At 59.1% G+C, this 16,460-nt stretch overlaps 6 protein-coding genes across 6 annotated transcripts; 3 read left to right on the forward strand and 3 right to left on the reverse strand.

The window, feature by feature from the left end:
* Nucleotides 1-1,631: 1,631 nt before the first annotated feature.
* SPRG_01634 (hypothetical protein) lies at nt 1,632-5,571 on the forward strand. The gene has a single exon (XM_012340001.1). The coding sequence runs from the start codon at nt 1,649-1,651 to the stop codon at nt 5,492-5,494; it is 3,846 nt and encodes a 1,281-aa protein (XP_012195391.1). The 5' UTR covers nt 1,632-1,648; the 3' UTR covers nt 5,495-5,571.
* SPRG_01635 (hypothetical protein) lies at nt 5,559-6,981 on the reverse strand. The gene is made up of 3 exons (XM_012340002.1): nt 6,815-6,981; nt 6,039-6,770; nt 5,559-5,992 (listed from the first exon to the last, which is right to left on the reverse strand). Exons 1-3 carry the CDS (start codon nt 6,970-6,972, stop codon nt 5,623-5,625), a joined length of 1,260 nt encoding a protein of 419 aa, XP_012195392.1. The 5' UTR covers nt 6,973-6,981; the 3' UTR covers nt 5,559-5,622.
* A 277-nt stretch (nt 6,982-7,258) lies between these two features.
* Nucleotides 7,259-8,419, forward strand: SPRG_01636 (hypothetical protein; the record flags this gene model as incomplete). Its single annotated transcript, XM_012340003.1, has 5 exons — nt 7,259-7,389; nt 7,436-7,624; nt 7,670-8,020; nt 8,070-8,231; nt 8,278-8,419. Coding segments are annotated over 5 exons (926 nt in total), but the record flags the coding sequence as incomplete, so codon positions are not given.
* A 266-nt stretch (nt 8,420-8,685) lies between these two features.
* On the reverse strand, nt 8,686-10,028 carry SPRG_01637 (hypothetical protein; the record flags this gene model as incomplete). Its single annotated transcript, XM_012340004.1, has 3 exons — nt 8,686-8,930; nt 8,983-9,863; nt 9,910-10,028. 3 exons carry the CDS (start codon nt 10,026-10,028, stop codon nt 8,707-8,709), a joined length of 1,224 nt encoding a protein of 407 aa, XP_012195394.1. The 3' UTR covers nt 8,686-8,706.
* A 2,501-nt stretch (nt 10,029-12,529) lies between these two features.
* On the forward strand, nt 12,530-13,259 carry SPRG_01638 (hypothetical protein; the record flags this gene model as incomplete). The annotated part of the gene is made up of 3 exons (XM_012340005.1): nt 12,530-12,725; nt 12,774-13,110; nt 13,156-13,259. Exons 1-3 carry the CDS (start codon nt 12,549-12,551, stop codon nt 13,257-13,259), a joined length of 618 nt encoding a protein of 205 aa, XP_012195395.1. The 5' UTR covers nt 12,530-12,548.
* Nucleotides 13,260-13,773: 514 nt separating this feature from the next.
* Nucleotides 13,774-15,862, reverse strand: SPRG_01639 (hypothetical protein). The gene is made up of 10 exons (XM_012340006.1): nt 15,840-15,862; nt 15,470-15,792; nt 15,155-15,420; nt 14,986-15,104; nt 14,852-14,936; nt 14,676-14,808; nt 14,507-14,630; nt 14,350-14,458; nt 14,170-14,289; nt 13,774-14,118 (listed from the first exon to the last, which is right to left on the reverse strand). The coding sequence occupies exons 1-10, from the start codon at nt 15,851-15,853 to the stop codon at nt 13,825-13,827; spliced, it is 1,587 nt and encodes a 528-aa protein (XP_012195396.1). The 5' UTR covers nt 15,854-15,862; the 3' UTR covers nt 13,774-13,824.
* Between the last annotated feature and the right edge of the window lie 598 nt (nt 15,863-16,460).

Below are 16,460 nucleotides of genomic sequence, written 5' to 3' on the forward strand. Positions count from 1 at the left end.
TCATCGCCACGCTGTACAAGACGACATATCCGAGGAAGACGACGACATGCTCCAGCCAGACAATAACAAAAACAACGGTCAGGGGGACCACAACCAACATCAGATCCAACACAGAACCAACATGAGCACCGAGCACAGAGCAAAGAGCACAGAGCACAGAGCAACAAATCAGCCAGCCGCCGCCGCCGCCGCCACCGCCAACGCCATCAGCCATCAACCTTCAGCATCAAGATCCATATCATCCAACCCCGCAAAACCAAGACATCGACCCAAACAAAGAATTCAAATCCAACGCGCCACGCCGCCAAAACGAAAACAAATGCATCCAGTCAACCGCCCAGCTCCACGCATCCAGAACTAAAACAAGTCAACAGCCCAGACGCCAAAACGAAACACTTTCATGTACGACGACCGACCAAGACGCCAAAACAAAACAACTCGACCAGTGTCGCCACCACGAGCATTCAACCTTCATCAACATCAGACCACCCGACATTTCGCGTCGGTCGCCAAGCCAACGACTTCCATTAGCCCGCGAGTTCTTGTGAGCACCCCCTGTGTACCTTCGGGTGCTGCAGCTCCAGGTCGGCCCACGGTCGCATCCAAGTGGAACTCCGCAACACGGGTCTGGCTCACGACCGCGGACGCTGCTGGTCGATCAAGTAGCTTGACGATGGACCACATAGAAAAAGAAAAACCATAGTGGTAATCCCGGTAATACACCGCCTGACAAAAGGAGTTCGCATACGTAGAGTCTAGCAATCTCCTTCTTCTTCATTCGCTCGCCGGGCCGTGGCTGCGCAGGCGGCGGCGCGGGGCTCGTCTTGCTCTTCTGCAGTCGTCCGGAGGCGCTTGCGGCCGCGGATGAGACCCATGACGACACGCTGTGTAAAGGCCTTCCAGGCGTTGGTGGCAAAGCTACGCAGCTTGTTGAGGTCCTCGAGAGACGCCAGCGACCGAATACCCTGGTCTAGGTATACGTAACGTTGTGAAAGCAGCGCGGCACGGGTGGGACTCACGCAGACATCTGCAAAGATCACGCAGCACCGATGCACAGCATTCCTCACCTACGGCGCATGCATTCCGTTTCGTGGTCGTGGTCGTGGTGGTCGTGATGGCAAAACCACCAACGCTCTGGTCGTCGGCCCAACGACGTTTGTCGCACCATCTGATCGTGTTTGTGGACGGGTCGCTCGCTAATCGTTGAGGACGACCCAATCTGCGCTGCGGCAGTCCCTGTACTTTGTGGTAAAGTCGCCGGAAAACGCGCCTTCGTGAGCGCCAACAAGTCCCTTCTAGGTACTTGCTGTACTGACATAAAGTATCAATGCAAGCAAGGGTATTCAACCATGGGCGAACCGCCGTGGCTACTTGGACGACCGTTGGCATCCCATGGCGTCTAGAAAGGGCCTCCGCCCTGATCGTTGCAGGCGCATGCGGTCCATAAACTTCGGATTACGTACTTCGAGGCATTCTACCTTCCAGAACACATATATTGGAAGGATACGATGAGGCATTTTTCCTATTCCAAAGACCTCTAGGAAAAAATATATTGACCGTTTCATGCCAAACGTAGCTCGAAGTTCAAGAACACGCAATTGCGATCTTCCGGAAATGGCAACATGGACTCCATTTTCACATTGGCCGCATGGACGACAAGCCGAACACCAAGGACAGCTACCACGTCGTCGAGACGCCGCGCGACGGCAAGGACCCGACGATCGAGCTCGACGCCAAGCCCACGACGGACAGCGATGACGACGCCAGCAGCGAGCACGCGTTCTCGTTTCTTGCGCTCTACCGGTACGCTGACACGACGGACGCAGTCCTCATGGTCATTGGCATGACGCTCTCGATCGTCAATGGCGTCGTCTTCCCGCTCATGGCGATCCTCTTTGGGAATGCGATCAACTACTTTTCGCCGTACGACCAAGATGGCATCAACGCGACGTGCCTCAACTACCTCATCCTTGCGATCGTCATCTTTGTCGCGGGCTACGGCTCGTACACATGCTTTGCCATCACGGCCGAGCGCCAAATGCGCGCACTTCGCCGCGAGGTGCTCAAGCACATCATGTACCAAGAGATTGGGTGGTATGACCAGCGCGATGCGAGCGAGCTTGCCTCGCGCATCTCGGGCGATACCGTCAAGATCAAGGAAGGTATGGCGTCCAAGCTCGGCGAAGCCGTCCAATTTACGTGTCAGTTTATCAGTGGGTACATCATTGGCTTTGTCAAGGGCTGGAACGTCGCGCTCGTCATGTGCGCGGTCATGCCCATGATGGCGATCACGATGACGTTTCTCATCAAACGCCTCCGCGACTCGACGGCGCAAAGCCAGCGCTCGTATGCCGCCGCCGGTGCCGTCGCCGAAGAGACCATTGGCGCCATCCGCACGGTTGCGTCGCTCAATGGCGAGCCGCGGGCCGTCAAGAAGTACGACGAGATCGTGCACGAAGCCGAAGCCGAGACGCTGGGCCTCGCGCGCTTCGTCTCGTTTTCGTTTGGCTGGTTCATGATGAGCATCTGGCTCACGTACGCGATCGGCCTCTGGTTTGGCGGCTACCTCCTCTCGGACCAGAACGATGCGATTCGAACGCCCGGCGACGTCTTCTCAGCCTTCTATGGCATCTTGTTTGGGACCATGGCGGTCTCGCAGATCTCGCCCAACATCTCGGCGGTCGCGTCCGCCAAAGGTGCAGCTGCCGAGATCTTCAAGATCCTCGCGCGTCCGTCCAAGATCAACGCGGCGAACCTCAATGGCGACGTGCCGCCTTACTGCAACGGCAAAGTCGAAGCCCGCGATCTGGTGTTTTCGTACCCGACGCGCCCGGACGACATTGTCTTGCGCGGCTACTCGCTCACGATCGAGCAAGGCCAGACGGTCGCGCTCGTCGGGTCGTCTGGCTCGGGCAAGAGCACGCTCGTCGCCCTCCTCGAGCGCTTCTACGAACCCACGAGCGGCCAGATCCTCCTCGACGGCCGCGACATCTCGTCGCTCCAGCTCAAGTGGCTTCGGTCGCAGATCGGTCTGGTGTCCCAGGAGCCCGTCCTCTTTGCGACGACGATCCTTGAAAACATTGCGGCCGGCGGCGACAACATCTCCAAGGACGAGGTGATCGCGGCCGCGAAGCTCGCCAACGCCCACGACTTTATCATGAGTCTGCCGAGCCAGTACGACACCATGTGCGGCGAGAAGGGCACGACGTTGTCGGGCGGCCAGAAGCAGCGCGTCGCGATCGCGCGAGCGCTCGTGCGCCAACCCAAGATCCTCATCCTCGACGAAGCCACGTCGGCGCTCGACAACGAGAGCGAGCGCGTCGTGCAGGCGGCGCTCAACGACCTCATGGAGAAGACCAACATGACGACGATCGTGATTGCGCATCGGCTCTCGACGATCCGCAAGGCAGACAAGATCATCGTCTTGTCCAAGGGCCTCGTGGTCGAAGAGGGCACGCATGCGACGCTCATGGAGATGGACGACGGGCTGTACCGGACCTTGGTCGAGCTCCAAGACGGCACGGCGTCGACCGACTCGTCGGACACGGACTCGCCGTCGCACGCGGACCGCGTCTCGCTGGCGCTGGAGAAGGCGGCTGACAAGGACGTGGCCGAGATGATCCGCAAGTACAGCAGCGTGTCGCACCAGTCGATCAACTTTGACGCGCTGCCGTCGGCGGTTGAGGCGCCAGCCGCCGAGGTCTCGCTCTGGCGCTTCATGAAGCTAACCAAGCCGGAGCGATTGTACATGATTGCGGGGTTTGCGTCCTGCATTTTGAACGGCTTCTCGATGCCGGGCATCTCGCTCATCATCTCGAACGTGCTCGCTTCGATGCAAAAGTACTTTACGCTCTTCGTGCAGACCAAAGACGCGTCGTACCTCCACTCGCTCTACAGCGACATTCGGACGCAAGCGATCCTCTTCATTGGCGTTGCGGTCGCTATGTTCTTCGTCGGCTATACGCAGACGTTTAGCTTCCGCACGATCGCCGAGAAGCTCACGACTCGGCTTCGCAACATGCATTTCCAAGCGCTCATGCGGCAGGACATTGGCTTTTTCGACATGGACGGCCATACGACCGGTGCCTTGACGACCGACCTCGCCACGTACTCGACCAAGGTCGTCGTCGTCGCCGGCGAGAACCAAGCGCGTATTCTGCAGACCTTCTTTACCATGGTTGGCGGCCTCGTCATCTCGTTTGGCTTTGGCAGCTGGCAGCTTACGCTCGTGATGCTGTGCGTCATACCACTTATGCTCGTTGTGGCCGTCGTGCGCACACGCCAGCTCCGAAACTACAACGTGACCGACACCCTTACCACGTCCGGATCGCTCGCAACCGAAGCCATTGTCAACGCTCGGACCGTGACCGCGCTCGGGCTTCAAGAGACCCTCGTCGCCAAGTACGACACGTTGCTTCTCGAACCCATGCAAGACGGCGTCCGCGAAGCTCAAGTCAACGGGCTCATGACCGGTTTTGGCCCGGCGTCACTGTTTGCAACCTACGCGCTCGTCTTTTGGTATGGCGCCAAGCTCATCAAGGACGGCACGATCACGTACGAAGAGATGATGCGCACGATGATGGCCGTCATGATGGCCGCCCAAGGCATGGGCCAAGCTGCGGGTTGGATGGGCGACACCGACTCGGCGAAGAAGGCGGCCAAGGAGATTTTTGCGATCGTCGAGCGCCAGCCCATCATCGACTCGTCCAAGGTCGACGAAGGTATCACGCCCAACTCGGTCGAAGGCCGGATTGTCTTTAAGGACGTTGCGTTCAGCTACCCGACGCGCCCCCACATCAAAGTGCTCAAGCACTACGACCTCACGATCGAGCCGGGTCAGACGGTCGCCTTTTGCGGTCCCAGTGGCGGCGGCAAGAGCACGGTCGTGGCGCTCCTCGAGCGCTTCTACCAGCAACAAGCCGGCGCCATCACGCTCGACGGCCGCGAACTCGCGACGCTCAACCTCCCGTGGCTGCGCAACCAGATCGGTCTCGTCGGCCAAGAGCCCGTCTTGTTTGTCGGCACGATCGCCGAAAACATTGCCGGCGGCCTCGCCAACGCCGACAACGTTCCGGACCTCCAAGCACGCGTCGAAGCGGCCGCCAAGATGGCGAACGCGCACAACTTCATCTCGCAGTTTCCCGACGGCTACGAGACGCAAGTGGGCTTGAAGGGCGAGCAGCTCTCGGGCGGCCAGAAGCAGCGCATTGCGATCGCGCGCGCCATCATGAAGAACCCGTCGATTTTGCTCTTGGACGAAGCCACGTCGGCGCTCGACTCGGAGAGCGAGAAGGTCGTCCAAGAAGCGTTGGACAAGCTGCTGGCGGCGAAGGGCCGGACGACGATCGTGATCGCGCACCGCCTCTCGACGATCCGGAACGCCGACAAGATCTGCGTCGTGAGCGGCGGGCGCATCGCCGAGCAAGGCACGCACGACGAGCTCATGCGCCTCAACGGCATCTACACGCACCTCGCGTCGCACAACCAGATCTAGTGCGTCGCTGATCCGGCTACGATCACAGTAGTATTGTCTTGCATTTTACACAGAATGAAAACACGTTTGCGCTTTATTGAATCATTGATGTGTTGTGTCATCTTTAGACAACTTGGGGTCGCGTCGTCTTAGGACAGCTTGGTATTACTCGGGTTGGAGCGACGACACTTGACGTAGACAAGGCCGGCGATGGCAGCGCCACTCGCAGCTCCGAGACCGAGCCATGGCAGCCGACTCGGTGGGGCCATGACGCTAGCGTCGCCAAGAGGGAGTGTCTCGGCCGTCGCAAACGTCGCTTGGAGGTGCGAGAGAACCGCCGCTTCGTCCCAGTCGGTCGTCGACCGACAGTGCGGGCAGTGGTCGTGGGAAGGCCACGCCGCGTGCGTGGCGCTGTTGATGGCGTTGTGCAGTCGCCACATGTGCAGTGCGATGACGGACGGCGGCGCACGCGTCAGCGCATCGAGCCTCTCGATCGTATGGAACCTCTCAAGAGCGACGCTACACATTTGATTTACATCACAGCCAATAGACATGGAGGTCGCACCGGCAAGGCACGCAGTGCCCAAAGAACGCCATGTACAGCTGCAGCGCTGGCACGACGCGGGTCGCCGCAGGCGAGAGGCTCATGCGGTGGAGCAGCGTCCACAGGCCGCAATTGTACGACGTACACGCCATGTACGTCGTCCCGTCGCCGTGAAAAAGAGGGTCGTCGGTGCTTGCAGCCCACCGCGCGAGCAGTTGCCGCCAGGCGTCGACCTCGAGCGTCGTCTTGCTGCGAAGCGCTGCATGCAGACGGAGCACGATGCGGCGATGGGTGTCGTGCGGCATCGCGTCGCCGACGAGGTATATCCAGTCGCATAGCGCGGTCATCATGGCCGGTCGCAAGGTCTCTCGCTCGTGGAAGACGTGGTGGTGGAGGCCAAAGAGGAAGGCGGCGATTCCATCGTGGTACCGGGTCAGCGGCGCAGAGGATTGATGATGCAGCTCCAGGGGTCGGTGGTCGACACTCGGGTCGGCGGGGTGGACTCCTTTCTGAAGCATCTGTACTGTCTGTGCCACGTCTGCAAGCGGCGGTGCTCCAGCATCGACGTAGTTGACGCCCCGCATGAGGCGAAAGTTGTAATAGCCGAGCGCTGGAAAGGCCGCAATGTGCTGCGCGGCGCAAAGCTCCTTGGCATCCAGACAGCTCACGACGCCGACGCGCACGGCTTTTTGCAGCGCAAAGTGCGCGGCGACCGTCGCGACCTCGGCCGCGTACTCGACGCAGTGCGTGCAGCTACAGACAACACCGTCAACGGTGGCATCCCAGAAGGCGCGTACTAGGGGTGATAGAAATCGATGATCCACGGCTCGGGGCCTTCAAGAAGCGTGTAGAACGAGGCGTTGGTCATGCTCGTGATGTTGGCGTGGTCGAGTGGGAAGAGCGGCGCGCTGGCCGCGACGGCGACCGCCAGCAGCGCGGCCGGGATCTTCTGCATTCGAATCGTCGAAAACTGCAATGTCGCACCATCTGTTGTCTGTATAAAACCGTTTTATACACGATGCGCTTCATCTCGTGGCGCGGACGACACGCAAGCACCTCGGCACGGCTCTCGTCGTATCACCCTCAAAGGTACATGATGGTTTGCTCGCGTGCAATGGGGTGGCTCGTACAAGCCATCGCGTGTCGTCGCTTTGTGACCCTGTGGCATGGGCTGCCAAAGTTCTGTTGTGTACATACTGTTTTAAACACGTGTGGTGGTCATCCCTATGCCAGTGAATCCTTGATGCTGTCCCTGGCCTTGCAGCAGCAGCGCGCCGCCTACCGCGGCATCCGCGCCTTCCAGACAACGTCTGTGCTCTGCGCGCGCAAGGGCAAGTCGGCCTCACGGCTCTCGATCAAGCGCGGCGTCCGCGTACGTGCTGCCGCCTGTCTACGCCTCGTCGAATGCTTCTGCGTAGGACACGCAAGAAGCCTTCCGCGGCTTTGACATGTCGGGCTTTGAAGCCGCGGACGCTGAAGTGAAGCGCACGAACCTGCGCGCGGCCATGGACCAGCTCAACGATCCGCACTCGCTCGAGATGGACATGATCCCGCTGGCACGCAAAGCAGCGCTCGAGGAAGAGGAGGGCATGATGACCGAAGAAGAGGCAAGCGATGCGATCGTGGCCATCACGGGCTTATCATGAGTGTAGTTTGAGGCGTTCTTGGCCGGCGACGACGAAGACGACGAGGACGAAGAAGACGAAGCCGATTTTGACCGGGAGCTCGAAGAGCTCGACAAGGAAGACAACAAGAAGCGCGTGACGCAGATGCTGTCGCCGGACCGCGCGATGCACGCGCTGAAGGCGGACGAGAACGCGAGGCGACCGGCGGCGACCAAGAACCAGATCCCGCTGCAGAAGGCCGTCAACTCGCGCTTCGACCCGGAAGTGATTGGCCACCGGCAAGAGCGCAACGGCAACATCCTCCAGTCGTTCCTCCAAGACACATTTGTGATGCACACCGACTTGTGCACACACGAGATGCAAGTGTGGGTCACCCAAGTACGCCCTGTCCACGTCCACTTGACATATCGACCGACGATGCCCGTAGGTCAAGGCGTCGCCGGATCTCCGCAATGCTATTGTGTTTTGGGACGTCTCGCGGCCCGACGGCACGGCCGTCTCCAAGAAGGCGGTGGCCAAGGTGCGGCATCGTCTCATGGGCATGACGGGCTGGCTCCGCGTGCGCATGACCCAGCACCTCCGCCTCCGCGTACGTCGTTTGTTTGTCTCGGACTGTATGTATGACTTGTGTATAGTACACGCCCAAGCTCGAGTTCCGTCTGCAAGACCACACCGAGTTGGAGGGCCGGAAGCGCCTGGATGCGATTCTGCGCTCCGTGGGGTACTAACCGAATATCGTCAATCCATCACGTGTATCACGTCATCTTGACACCGTCCCGTGGTGACGACGCTGCGTCGTTCTCGTGTCCATTGTTCCAGAGAAGAATTGAGAGAAAAAGGACATGCGTGTGGTTGGACTGCGATGCAACAGTCCTCGAGGCGAACAGCCTCATAGTGTGTTTTGACGGAGAAAGGCTCAAGCCATCTCGGAGAATGAGTGCACTTCATAAGTCAGCCCCATAATCGGACGGCACAGAGTTCGAGAGGTGTCGAAGCATCGCAGGCTTGACATGCGACGGGACATCCAAGCGTGCAAGAGAGTCGCAGAAAGAGTCGCATCCGTGTCATAGCGTCGACTGAATTATGGTGAGAACGCGTCGCAGGCGGCGGAGGAGCGGGGCGACGTTGAACGGGATGATGTGGTGTCGCTGGTACTTGTCGAGATCCGTACACGTCGCTTCCAAGACGTGTGTGATGGCGGTGACGCGCACGGTGGCTGGCCACGCGGGAGATGGAGACGCGTCGAGGAAGCGCAGGAAGGCCACAACGTACGCCAGTGCTTCGGTTTCTAGTAGCAACCATGCCTTGTATCAAGTGGAAAGAAAGCCAAGCACGCGTACCGTTGGACGTGAGCCAGTCGACGAGCACCGAATGGTCGTCGTGAATCGTGGCGCAGACCAAGTCAAAGACGAGGACGGGATGGAACGCCTCGGCAATCGGCGAAGAGCCATGCGCATCGTAGAGACCAAGTGCAAAGAGTGCAGCCCCAATGAGGACGTCGTCTTCTTCGGAGACGATCTCGACGAGCTTGGCGCGCAGCGCAGGCAGACGCCGCAAACTCTCTGGTCGGGCCGCGCTCTCCGACAATGTACGCAGCGCAGAGAGCATGGCCGCCGTGGGTGCCATGCGCAGTCCTAGCTGCAGAACGCGCAAGCCAAAGAGCAGCAGCCGCTGGAGCCCTGGCGTCTTCGCTTCGCCGACAAAGAAGGTGATGCCGACGACGGGCGAGCTTGCGACCACGAGCTCGACCAGCGTTGGAAACGCCGATGCTAGAAACGTTAGCGAGCACTCCACCAAGACCGTCGCTTTGACGTCATGGTCATCGTCAGCATCGATGGTGGCTGCCACGTCGTCGAGGAAGCCAATGCACTCGACACAAAGGTACTGGGGTAGCTGCGGCAGCGGCAGCAGCGACACGACGGACGCCGCCATCTCGAACGCTGACGCGCCCAAAAGAGGAATCGCTGCGCGCAGAAAAGCCAGGTACTCAAACAGCACGCCGGGCGTTGTGGTCGCGCAAGTTGATGCAGCGGTGCAGAGTGCCACGAGCTGGTCGGCGTAGGCAGTGATCGCAGCGCGCAGCCACCGACCGCGCGGATCGTCATCGCAATCACTGTCGCTATCCGAGCATGAGGCATCGCTTTCGTCGTCGCCTGTTGCTGCAAGGAGTCGCCGTAGCAATTGGAACTGATAGCCACACCCGGCAAAGGTCAAGAGCGACCTAGTCACATGTGTGGGCTCGCTGTGTCAATGAGGCGCTTGCGTACCCAGTCCAGGCCATGCATTCGTCGCGGCTCTCAAAGGCGCACGTCGTCTGCAGTGTCTTCATAGCTGCATGCCCGGCCATCGGGTCCATCGACAGGAGCGCGCTGGTCAGCGCATCCATCCTTGGTCGGTCTGTTGGTTTGACTGTCCCATTTTTGATTGGTTAAAATTCATTGATGCGTTTAGATAGCATTAGATTTTACCGGCAGGAACCTACTGGTTATCGCTCTGGACGCGCAAGCGCATGACGTTGCGGCGGCCATGATGCTACGCATATTGCGCCATCGCCCGCAGCGTCGTTGCAGGTCTTGGGAGCTTGGAGGAGCGCATCTCGGAGGCGATCCTGTGGCCGACGTGCGAGAGAGGCCGTCGAAATATTGGCCAGGGCTCCGCCCAAGAGCCGACTCGGTGGCTCTTTACGCATCGATAGGCTGTGCCATACTTAAAGCGACGTCGCGTGAGCGCCTCGACCTGAGGCCTGCGCACGGCTTGCCACGTACGACGTGCCTGGGCTGGCGGCGATGATCGGTTCGAGAACTGCGGCAAGAACACTGGCGATTGGCTCGGAAGCGGAGTCCTTGCCGCTCTGATTGGCCACAAATCTAACGTCTTGTCGCTCTGATTGGCTGAAACGCTTTGGCCTGGCGTCGACGGAAAGGAGGGAGACCGACGAGGAACGCTGCATTGCGACCGAGCGACACCTCATGATGGCGTAGAGAATGCTGATGGAGTCTCCTCGAGCACAATGCAGCAGCGCCAGTGGTGCCCGAGGAGCCTCGGCGTCGTCTTTCTGACTTTCTGACGTTGCCGGCCGTTAGTATTGGCGTTCGCCATTTGCAACCATAATTACCATATTTTGGTGCACAGTGCCCGCCGCGCCGGCGGATCGACCAGAATGAAGTTTGAAAATGAAATCGCCCATACTTGCCAGAATACTAGGCCACACTTTGGGGAGTCCAAAATGCTATGTGACGTCGCCGTGCGAGCTCTGTAGCGAGAGCAAATGACAGCGGCAAACAATATTTTGATATAGTGTGCTTTTTCGCTATACTGAAATACTGTACGGGATACAAGACCTCATCACGCAGCGGTATCGCGCGCACTTTGCCTCCCTCGGCCACATAACACGCGCTCCTTAACTGGAACAAATAGAGACGGCGTCCTCGGTTTCCGCGATTTCGACGCATTTTCAACCGAAATTGCATGTCGAATTTCCTGAAAACCGACGCTCGGCAGTTCGAGTTTGGTGTGAGTGCCCAAGCAACGATGGCGACCAACAAGATGGTCGCACACCGGGTCGAGACCCATCGCCAACTCTGGCAGTCAGTTTTACGGTCCTTGGAGCTTTGGAACCCCGCGATGTCACGTGAAGTATTTGGGCAATTCTGCCACCACCTCGAAAATGGAAATGGATTTGCGCGTGATTGCGCTACGTGCAGCGTCGGAAACGACATTTACGTCATTCAAGAAGTGTGTGGAGAGGTATACCCGGCTGCTACGTGGCGCTGGCGCGTCTGTGGGCTGCTACTCGTCGTTGTGCTGAATGGTGCTCACACTATTCAAGACGAACACGGCTTGTGATTGGCTATAAAGAATCAAAAATTGCGCCAATTAAAACATCCATGCCAGATCGAGCGAGTTCCAAACGAGCCACAAGCACAAGAAGTGGTGTGGACGCGCGCAAAGATCAAGAAGGTCCGGCGGGACGAGCGGCTGCATGAAGACGCAGAGCGCGCTGCCTTCCGCGAGAGCGCAAGCGGACCTTGACGGCCGCGTCGAGGCCCTCAGGAAGACCAAGCCGACCATCGACCTCTTTGCGCCCGACGAGACCGCGCCGCCGCCAGTCGCCAGCATCAAGAAGTACACAGACGGAGGCATCGCGCTCGGCGGCGCGTTGAGCCCGGTCCACCACCAGATAGGCCGACGCAAGCCGCCCTCGCAACCCTGCCGTCCAGCAGAGCCAAGACGACAACGACGCCACCGAGGCGCCACGTGCAGCGAGCGCCGACCCCATGGCTGCGATCGTGGGCCGGCCCATGGTGCTCATGGTCGCCGCCAACGATACACAGGAAGCCGACGCGCTCGACTGTGCCGGTAACACGACGAACTCGGAGCTCAAGAAGACGAAGAAAGCCAAGTCATCGTCGTCTTCCTCCAGTCGCCTCGAGCAGCTTCGACGCGAGCGCGAGGCCGTCAAGCAGCGCCGACCCGAGACGCTCCTCCGGCGCTAACGCACAGCTACTCTATGTATAGATGTATATATGAAAGCAGAGAACAGTCATATCTATCGGGTCGCCCACTAGCGCACGCCAGCTTCTTCGTGAGGTCGATTCGCGCTCTCTACACTTCGCATCCATTTGTGATCTGGAAAGCTACAAAAGTACCTGGCACGAATGCCAAGTACCAACAAACGTATCAAGTATTATCTTTCTATTCCACTGCAAATGGGATACATCTACATCAGTTTCTCTCAAGAGGTTTCCTTTCAAGCCCACTCCGCAGGAACGTGGCATTAATTGAAATGTTAGATATAGTGTGACACTCTACAAATTCTAGATGCCTTGACTTTGCATACATAGTGTAGATACAACATATAGTAAAAGACATGAAATAGAGTGAGTGCAATAGCAAACATCGAGCGATGGTGACCTGGGGGCAAGTCGCAGTCACGCTCATCGCCGGCAGCTACCTCATCGGACGCAAGGAGCTGCCGCTTGCCGCCAAGTCTTGTGGCCGCTACGTTGGTCGCTCGATCGGCGCCGTGCTTCGCGCCAAGAACGAGTACTTTGAAGCGACCAAGGACAGCGAGATCGTCAAGGTACGACGAGGACGCCTCGCCACGGACCCATGGAACCTACCATGCTAGATGCAAACTGAGCTGCAAAAAGGCCTCGACGAGCTCAACCAGATCCGATCCGAGCTCACCAACATCAGCAGCATGAAGCGGCCGCTGCGCCCCGTGGGCACGGCGCCCTCGGCGGGTCCTTCAGCGCCGACGGTGGCAGCCTCGACGGCGTTTGCCGCAGCGCCGATGGCAACGACGGCTTTGCGCCAATCCTCCATCAACAACGTATTAGCAAGCGTCGATCACACGGAGCGGGCGTACGAAGACGTGCTCGAGCACGCAGAAGATCCCGACCAGGCGCGCCTCGCGCTCGCCGAGCTCAACATGACCAAGCAAAACCAGTTTACGGCCCATATCGGTACGACTGCATAGAGCCCACGATGCGATGCTATCCTTTGCGTAGAAAGCATCGAAGGCGGCGCCGACTATGTCTCGTCCAGCCTCATGGACAGCATCTTGCTCAAGCGGGTGGCGTCGCCGCCGCCAACCAGCAGTAGTACGCCTTAATACCACATTGGTACAGGATAGATAGCGTGCAAATGGCGTCATGTTACGAGCGATTAGCATGCAGGGTCGAGGCGGCAAGCGACCGCTAGCGTCGAGGCTTAGTGGCCGTGGCCCGTGCTGCGACGGATCTTGATGATCGCACCGGGGTTCGTGCCGAGGTTGAGGATGAAGTGGAGGAACATGGAGCTGCTGCTGCTGATGGTATTATACCAACGAGGCAAATTGAGGAATGCAAGCACAACGGAATGCAGAAAGATGATCGGGCGTGGCGCACTGACCACCGGCAGCTGCCACCCGCCAGAAATCGGTCCGTAGTGAGTGCATGTGTGATAATGAAGCGTACTGTACCATGGTGGCCTGTATAGTTGCCTGTTTCGAGGCGCGCATACAGAGAGATGATAGGCTTCCTGTCCCATCCTAGGACCAAGAGCGAGGGCTCGGGATGTGGTTGCTTGGCTACTTTTTAAACAAAGCGGTCGATGATTGGATTCGAAGTGGCGAATCCGTCGACTGATCATCGCGAAAGCATCTCTATTACCACTGCGTTTGCTTGACGCCATCTTTTCTACCGCGTGCCTTCGTAGACGCGGGACGGAATGAGCTGGCGGAACCCAAGACGATCTTCGAGGGCGACGGCCGCCGAAAGGAGGCGGTCTTCGGTCTTCGGTGCGCCAATGAGCTGGAGGCCGAGCGGGAGACCGGCGTCGTCCGTGATGGCGGCAGGCAGCGAGAGCGCGGGCAGACCCGCAAGGCTCGCAGGGATGGTCATGATGTCGTTCATAAACATCTCGATCGGGTCGGCGGCGCCATGGAGGGAGAAGGGCCCCGTCGGGGTCGTCGGCGTCAAGAGTACATCGACCTACGTCGTTTACGTTGCTGTCTCTGCCAAGAGATACGAGGAGCAGCGTACGCCAGAGGTAAACGTCGCGGCAAAGTCGTCACGAATGCGCTGCCGCACAATGACCGCGCGCTCGTAATAGTCGTTGAAGGCGCCCGCCGACAGCACAAACGTGCCCGACAAGATACGGCGCTACCAGCGTGCCACGTCATATCGTGTGTCATATTCGAACTTCGTTTTTCCACGTCGTACCTGGACTTCGGGGCCAAATCCTTCCGAGCGCGTCCGGCAATAGAGGTCGTGGAGCGCCGTCGCTTGGTTCGAGGCGTCGGCGACGCTCGTCGCCTCGGATACCGCTGCCCTGCGCGACATGTGAGCTTGCTAGTCCATCAAAAGGAAGCAATCGCACCGAAAGCCGTAGCGAACGCCGTCGTAGCGCGACAGATTCGACGACGCTTCAGCGCACGCGAGAATGTAGTACGTCGGCAGCGCGTACTTGGTTGTGGGCAGCGATACCTCGACCACGCGCGCGCCTACGCCATCACATTGATCCCATGCAACGACAGCACGGGACGCACCGGCGTCACGGAGGTGGCGGATGCCCTCGTCCCACACATGCAGCATGGCCTCCGGCAGCTCTTGGACGAAGTACTCGTTCGGAACGCCGACGGTCAAGCCCTTCAAGCTCGACGTGTCGGCTGGCAGTTGGCACTACGCGACTGTCAACGCAAGGGCGCATTGCCGTGCATCGTACCCAGGTGTCGGGGAGCGTCTCTTGGATCGCAGTCGCGTCCTTGCCGTCGGGTCCCGCGAGCAGCGGCAGCACGAGCGACGCATCCCTGGCACATACATGTGAGAAGTCACTTAAGTACAGCGTCCACTAAGTACCGTGCCGTCTTGGTGAAGAGCGCCGGCGTGTCGAGCGAACTCGCATAGGCAATCATGCCGTGGCGCGAGATGCGGCCATAGTTGGGCTTGAAGCCCGTGACACCACAGTACGCTGCGGGCTACATCCGCATTTCCATAGGACCTGATGGGAAGTGGCCGAGCGTCGTACCTGTCGCACGGAGCCGCCCGTGTCCGAGCCAAGGGCTGCAAAGCAGCAGCCGGACGCGATGGCCGCGGCGCTACCGCCCGAGCTACCGCCCGAGACGAGCGCGGCGTCCGTCAAGTTGGTCGACCACGGGTTGATGGTCGCGCCAAACTGGCTGTACTTGGTCGCCGAACCCATGCCAAACTCGTCCATGTTGAGCTTGCCGAGGGGCACGGCGCCGGCGTCCAGAAGGCGCTGGGTCGCCGTCGACTCGTACGGCGCATGAAAGCCTGCATCACAGCATCTCGTTCGCCGTGCCATGTGAAGATGCAGGCGTACCGTCGAGCATCTTGGAGCCACATGTCGTCGGCGCTTCGTTGTGCATGCAGAAAATGTCCTTGACGCCGACGGGGATGCCGTCGAGCGGGCCACGGGCGGCGCCGCTGGCGCGCCGCGCATCGGACGCTGCAGCGAGCGTACGCGCGCTCTCGAAGGTGTCGGCGACAAACATGTTGAGGTCGCGCGTTGCGTTGATTTGCGCAATGCAGGCCTCCGTGAGCTCGGTCGCCGTCGTCGTGCCCGCGGCCAAGGCCTGCGATACTTCGACGAGCGACTTGCGGCTCCAGTCGCTCATGCATCGGCCAAGCCGCGCGGTCGTGTACCTAATGGCTCGGTGCATGAGCCGTCGGCGTCGTTGGCGGCGACGTACCGGCGGAGCATCATCGTCGAACTCTGAATTGTGGTGCCATCAATTTCACACTGGGTTTTCAAATACTGTCATGTACACTATTTACGAAATCGGAAATCGTGTCGAGATACAAAGCAAGCATGAAATAGAAAGTATGAATAAAAAGCGCCTTTTGCTCTAGGAGGGACATGATTGGTCGAAATGCGATACTGGCGTTTGATTGGTTTCGTTTCGATAGCGTTTTGGCCAATCCCATGCGACACGGTGCATGCCATGCTGCGCACGAGCTCGTTGGAGCCAACAACGATGAAATTATTCGTGTCGCCCATTCACGAGGGAGGGATAGAGGACATACTAACGAGCACGAAACACTGTGCCGTGGTGGCGGATGCGGCGTAGAACAAGAGAAAGGAGCGAAACACTCTTATGTGGCATGTGCCATATTTATGAAAATGCCACATTTAGTCGTACCGTCGCGACCTTTCTGCACACCCTTGTTTCGACGCTCCCGCATCCTACTACGTAGTACATCAATACGTCTTCATGATATGCCCTTCGTCGGCAACTCTGCCGTCAGGCGTGCAAGGACCTCATGCACACGCTCGGGTATCTTGACGCCAATAACGTCAACCGTGCAAGAGT

This window comes from Saprolegnia parasitica, assembly GCF_000151545.1.
Source record: "Saprolegnia parasitica CBS 223.65 unplaced genomic scaffold supercont2.4, whole genome shotgun sequence".
Classification (NCBI taxonomy): Eukaryota; Oomycota; class Saprolegniomycetes; order Saprolegniales; family Saprolegniaceae; genus Saprolegnia; species Saprolegnia parasitica.

What these genes read in the sequence shown, in the direction of transcription:
- SPRG_01634 (XM_012340001.1), top strand. Translation starts at nt 1,649, where the DNA reads ATGGACGACAAGCCGAACACCAAGGACAGCTACCACGTCGTCGAGACG.
- SPRG_01635 (XM_012340002.1), bottom strand. Translation starts at nt 6,972, where the DNA reads ATGCAGAAGATCCCGGCCGCGCTGCTGGCGGTCGCCGTCGCGGCCAGC. An exon ending in ATCGATTTCTATCACCCCTA is followed by an intron (nt 6,771 to 6,814) that starts GTACGCGCCTTC and finishes TGTTGTCTGTAG; the next exon opens with CTGCACGCACTGCGTCGAGT. An exon ending in GGGCACTGCGTGCCTTGCCG is followed by an intron (nt 5,993 to 6,038) that starts GTGCGACCTCCA and finishes TCAAATGTGTAG; the next exon opens with CGTCGCTCTTGAGAGGTTCC.
- SPRG_01639 (XM_012340006.1), bottom strand. An exon ending in CGGGCGGCTCCGTGCGACAG is followed by an intron (nt 15,105 to 15,154) that starts GTACGACGCTCG and finishes ATGCGGATGTAG; the next exon opens with CCCGCAGCGTACTGTGGTGT. An exon ending in GATTTGGCCCCGAAGTCCAG is followed by an intron (nt 14,290 to 14,349) that starts GTACGACGTGGA and finishes GCACGCTGGTAG; the next exon opens with CGCCGTATCTTGTCGGGCAC.